Below are 6,165 nucleotides of genomic sequence, written 5' to 3' on the forward strand. Positions count from 1 at the left end.
AGTAAGGTGCTAGCAAGGATTCTGAAAACCTCGTACTTTGCATACCATTCATAATATTAAAGACTTTTAAAAAAAATGTCAATAACTTTATAAACGAGAATGCTACATAGGCCCATTTAACCATGTGCCAAATGTATCTTTTAAAACTGATATCTCCATTATTGAAGATAAGAAATTGAAATGGCAAACTAGTCATTGTTGACTAGGACATGAAAACTACAATTAGATATTCAAAAGCTGCCCTCTAGAATGAAAGTGTAACCAATTTTAGAACATGTACTGGTGCTTTTTTACATGGAAAACAGGCGCCAGAATTGACATACACTAAGTAGCATGGCATCTGCATCACTTAGGATTTACAATGAGAAACCTTCAAATCTGTTTATCCTTCCCCCAGGTACCACAAGGTCAAATACATGGACAGTCAGAACATGTGGAAACTTGATACATTTAAAGCAAAGGAGTACTTTTCTAGACTGGTGGTTGAGGTATTTATAATTCCTGGTGCACTGTGGTGTCTTTCTGCATATAAAAGCCCTAGATGTATTGTGTCAATCAAATGCTGTAGGAGGTCCCAGACTGTTCGGTACTTAAACTAATGTTCCCAAGTCAGGCAATGAGCCAGGGACCAGGCACTTTACTCCATAAGCACCAGATGTGGGTAGGGACAAGGGTACTTTTTTCTCCTCCACATCACTCAAGACTTTGGTGTATCGGACGTCTGGAAAAGGTTTAATTTCTCAGGATTATTGGATGCAAGGTGTGAAAAATCACAGAGTATGTCTTGGTAGGTCTCGTCGCCTGGCTGTCCATATAGTCCTTCAGATTCCCGCATCTCCTCATTCATTCTTGCCCCTCGCAACAGTGTTACAATGTCAGTATTTGCAGCTTCAACTGCAATAGTCAAGGGGTCTTTTCCTTCTTCATCTACGGCGTGCTGATTTGCCTTACGCTTCAGAAATAAGCAGACTTGCCCAGTGTGCCCTAAAACAGTTGCATGATGCAGGGGTCCTCTGCCACACAGATCCATGTGATTAACATTGGCGCCATTCTGCAGCAGGAACTCACAGGCGACCAAAGATCCCCCATGCACAGCCTGAATGAGTGGTGTTGCGTTGTTTTCCTCTTCATTCACCCAGTTAACATCTGCGCCATGTGCTAATGCTTCTGCCATATCAGGAAGGCTTTTCTCATACGCAGCTCGATAAAGGTGCAGCCCTGGATGAAACTTTTCCGAATCCTGAAATACTGAAGAATCTCGCTTCTCGACCTCTAGGACTGGTTCATACAAACTGTTTGAGTAGACAGTAGATGCAAGAAGTTCTCGCCTGCCATCTGCACTGAAGTGGATTTCACTGTTGTTGCTTTCCACTGAACTTCTGGAAGATGTTGAGAAGTGATCCTGTGATGCCAGGGACTTCTCAGAACTATTGGGGTCTTCGTTCTTGCACTCAGAATAAGGCCATTTCTGTCCACCAAGAGGGTGTGAAGCAACGCAGTCCTGATTCACAAACCTCTTTTCCACGTACTTTGCTCTGATATATTCCTTTTTTTCCAGTCTTGGACTTTCCTTGTCTGGCTTCTTCACTCCAAGGGTTTTCAATTTAGCTTCATATATTTGATTAATAACTTGATTTCCCAGTTCAAGCATCAGCATTAGTAATTCAGGCTCCCATGTATCTAAAGTTAATGACCTTACTTTTGAAAAGTGCACACCAAGACTCCTGTGAATCCCAGCACACTCAATGCACAGGATGATTCCAAGGTTGATGCTGGCCCATGGCGGATCCGCCAGACCACAATCGCAGCAGACAGAGTTTCCAGCAATACACTGAATCAGCTGTAATTCAATTTCTCCTTCAAATAATTCCTCTTTCACCTTGCTGCCAGAGTCCAGACTTCCTGTGGAAGGTGAAGATGTCTTATCCAGCTTCTCCGTCTCATCACTCTTTTCACTATATGCTGTAGCAATACTTGCACCTTCAAATAATTCCTCTTTCACCTCACTGCCAGAGTCCAGACTTCCTGTGGAAAGTGAAGATGTCTTATCCAGCTTCTCCGTCTCATCACTCTTTTCACTATATGCTGTAGCAATACTTACACCTTCAAATAATTCCTCTTTCACCTCGCTGCCAGAGTCCAGACTTCCTGTGGAAGGTGAAGATGTCTTATCCAACTTCTCCGTCTCATCACTCTTTTCACTATATGCTGTAGCAATACTTGCACCTTCAAATAATTCCTCTTTCACCTCGCTGCCAGAGTCCAGACTTCCTGTGGAAGGTGAAGATGTCTTATCCAGCTTCTCCGTCTCATCACTCTTTTCACTATATGCTGTAGCAATACTTGCACCTTCAAATAATTCCTCTTTCACCTCGCTGCCAGAGTCCAGACTTCCTGTGGAAGGTGAAGATGTCTTATCCAGCTTCTCCGTCTCATCACTCTTTTCACTATATGCTGTAGCAATACTTGCACCTTCAAATAATTCCTCTTTCACCTCGCTGCCAGAGTCTAGACTTCCTGTGGAAGGTGAAGATGTCTTATCCAGCTTCTCCTCATTCATTCTTGCCCCTCGCAACAGTGTTACAATGTCAGTATTTGCAGCTTCAACTGCAATAGTCAAGGGGTCTTTTCCTTCTTCATCTATGGCGTGCTGATTTGCCCAACGCTTCAGAAATAAGCAGACTTGCCCAGTGTGCCCTAAAACAGTTGCATGATGCAGGGGTCCTCTGCCACACAGATCCATGTGATTAACATTGGCGCCATTCTGCAGCAGGAAGTCACAGGCGACCAAAGATCCCCCATGCACAGCCTGAATGAGTGGTGTTGCGTTGTTTTCCTCTTCATTCACCCAGTTAACATCTGCGCCATGTGCTAATGCTTCTGCCATATCAGGAAGGCTTTCCTCATACGCAGCTCGATAAAGGTGCAGCCCTGGATGAAACTTTTCCAAATCCTGAAATACTGAAGAATCTCGCTTCTCGACCCCTAGGACTGGTTCATACAAACTGTTTGAGGAGACAGTAGATGCAAGAAGTTCTCGCCTGCCATCTGAACTGAAGTGGATTTCACTGTTGTTGCTTTCCACTGAACTTCTGGAAGATGTTGAGAAGTGATCCTGTGATGCCAGGGACTTCTTAGAACTATTGGGTTCTTCATTCTTGCACTCGGAATAAGGCCATTTCTGTCCACCAAGAGGGTGTGAAGCAACGCAGTCCTGATTCACAAACCTCTTTTCCACGTACTTTGCTCTGATATATTCCTCTTTTTCCAGTCTTGGACTTTCCTTGTCTGGCTTCTTCACTCCAAGGGTTTTCAATTTAGCTTCATATATTTGATTAATAACCTGATTTCCCAGTTCAAGCATCAGCATTAGTAATTCAGGCTCCCATGTATCTAAAGTTAATGACCTTACTTTTGAAAAGTGCACACCAAGACTCCTGTGAATCCCAGCACACTCAATGCACAGGATGATTCCAAGGTTGATGCTGGCCCATGGCGGATCCGCCAGACCACAATCGCAGCAGACAGAGTTTCCAGCAATACCCTGAATCAGCTGTAATTCAATTTCACCTTCAAATAATTCCTCTTTCACATCGCTGCCAGAGTCCAGACTTCCTGTGGAACGTGAAGATGTCTTATCCAGCTTCTCCGTCTCATCACTCTTTTCACTATATGCTGTAGCAATACTTGCACCTTCAAATAATTGCTCTTTCACCTCGCTGCCAGAGTCCAGACTTCCTGTGGAAGGTGAAGATGTCTTATCCAGCTTCTCCGTCTCATCACTCTTTTCACTATATGCTGTAGCAATACTTGCACCTTCAAATAATTCCTCTTTCACCTGGCTGCCAGAGTCCAGACTTCCTATGGAAGGTGAAGATGTCTTATCCAGCTTCTCCATCTCATCACTCTTTTCACTATATGCTGTAGCAATACTTGCACCTTCAAATAATTCCTCTTTCACCTCGCTGCCAAAGTCCAGACTTCCTGTGGAAGGTGAAGATGTCTTATCCAGCTTCTCCGTCTCATCACTCTTTTCACTATATGCTGTAGCAATACTTGCACCTTCAAATAATTCCTCTTTCACCTCGCTGCCAGAGTCCAGACTTCCTGTGGAAGGTGAAGATGTCTTATCCAGCTTCTCCATCTCATCACTCTTTTCACTATATGCTGTAGCAATACTTGCACCTTCAAATAATTCCTCTTTCACCTCGCTGCCAGAGTCCAGACTACCTGTGGAAGGTGAAGATGTCTTATCCAGCTTCTCCGTCTCATCACTCTTCTCACTATATGCTGTAGCAATACTTGCACCTTCAAATAATTCCTCTTTCACCTCGCTGCCAGAGTCCAGACTTCCTGTGGAAGGTGAAGATGTCTTATCCAGATTCTCCGTCTCATCACTCTTTTCACTATATGCTTTAGCAATACTTGCACCTTCAAATAATTCCTCTTTCACCTCGCTGCCAGAGTCCAGACTTCCTGTGGAAGGTGAAGATGTCTTATCCAGATTCTCCGTCTCATCACTCTTTTCACTATATGCTGTAGCAATACTTGCACCTTCAAATAATTCCTCTTTCACCTCGCTGCCAGAGTCCAGACTTCCTGTGGAAGGTGAAGATGTCTTATCCAGCTTCTCCGTCTCATCACTCTTTTCACTATATGCTGTAGCAATACTTGTTTGGACAGCTTTAACCCATGCCTGTCGCAGCTTTTCTGAGTCCGCCTGTAGCATACAGCTCTTTTTTGGTGAGACTACTTCAAAGCAGAAACGTCTTGCTATGTCTTCACGGGGTTTAACTGTGCAGAGCCGTACATCTTCGACAACCACTGTGGGGCTATCCTTCATTTTTTCTGATATGCCAGTTGGTTGTTTTGTATTGAGAACCAGCACCTGTTCCAAGTTTTAAAGGTATTACTGGTCCTTTTAAAGAGATATCCTTCTATTACAATGCCATTAGCCTCTTCAAGTCTGAGATCATCGTCAGTGAAATCCTTTTGCTGAATAGTGGAGTGCTTTTGTTCCATGTCCCTCTTCTCTTTTGCTGCATCCACAACAAGCCCATCCAACTGTGTACCAAGCTCTTTCATGACAGGTTCAAGTTCACTGAAGAGATTGAAGCCCAGGTGGAAGAAGCCTAGATGTGCGTACATGAAGGATAACATCGATTTTAAAATTTCAGACCTCTGCTTTGACTGAAGAGCATTGATTTGGAGGACGTTGTCCAAAGCTATATGCCGGAAGCGTTTTCGTTTTACAATTAAGATGTTTGTTGCTTCCTCCACCTCGTGCAGTTTTGTTCTTTTAACTCGGGCATTTTTAACTAGTGCGTTTTCTTTTTCTTTACTGACCTTATCAAACTGCTTCTTTGCATCTTTGAATTTTCGAAGATCATCCTTAATAAATATCTGGAGCTGTATTTTGATGGATCTCTGAGCTTGGTCAAACAGGATTGTGTGATAATTGATCACTTCTTGGAGGCCGTCTGAAAACTTCGTCAAGCTAGACTCTATCAGCACATCCTTGCTTAAATACTGTGCGAGGTCCCGAATGCCATTCATAAATTGCTTGTTGGCAGCACAAAAGGCCTTGCCTGCATCAATCATGCCAACACATAACTGAACAAGCTTATCAAGTTTCACTTCCAGTTCCGTCACCTCACCGTCAACTTCCTTCAAAGCGGCTCTGAAACGGGGTGAGTCCTTCAAGCACTCCTGCTCGAGATCAATGGTCACCGTCATGCTGTTGCCTCGGCCCCTCCCGTCGTTCAAGGTGAGCAGGAATAAGGAGGGGGCTGAGCACAGCAGTTGAAGTCCGTCAAACTTTAGCCTGCCTCACCGCTGCCCAGGTCTCGGCGCTTCCTCCACTTCTGAACACTGTCCCTGCTGGCAGACACACCAGACTCCCAGACACGCACATAGACACAGACAACGGACAACAATGCAAGAGTCCGAGCGTCATAGACACAAAATATAGAATCAGAATGTCGTCCTCAGCAGGGTTCCACCAATGTATTTACATTTTCAGCAACAAGGCAATTCATCATTGGAGGTAGTGGTCTTTAGTTATTTTTCTGTACTGTGGTATCTAGGTTACCTGTCTCCAGGTAACTGGATGCCACTAATTCTAGAATGTTATACTGCGAGTCAGTTGTATGCTGGCTGTGGACA

General features: G+C 44.1%; 1 protein-coding gene and 1 pseudogene across 1 annotated transcript; both read right to left on the reverse strand.

Moving 5' to 3' along the window:
- Window positions 1–697: 697 nt before the first annotated feature.
- Window positions 698–4,843, reverse strand: LOC147708765 (arf-GAP with coiled-coil, ANK repeat and PH domain-containing protein 2-like). Its single transcript, XM_086925775.1, has 4 exons — window positions 4,672–4,843; window positions 3,190–3,615; window positions 2,515–3,150; window positions 698–1,902 (listed from the first exon to the last, which is right to left on the reverse strand). Exons 1-4 carry the CDS (start codon window positions 4,841–4,843, stop codon window positions 698–700), a joined length of 2,439 nt encoding a protein of 812 aa, XP_086781901.1.
- Window positions 4,840–5,736, reverse strand: LOC147708766 (arf-GAP with coiled-coil, ANK repeat and PH domain-containing protein 2 pseudogene; annotated as a pseudogene).
- Between the last annotated feature and the right edge of the window lie 429 nt (window positions 5,737–6,165).

This window comes from Lissotriton vulgaris, chromosome 6, assembly GCF_964263255.1.
Source record: "Lissotriton vulgaris chromosome 6, aLisVul1.2, whole genome shotgun sequence".
NCBI classification, from domain to species: Eukaryota; Metazoa; Chordata; class Amphibia; order Caudata; family Salamandridae; genus Lissotriton; species Lissotriton vulgaris.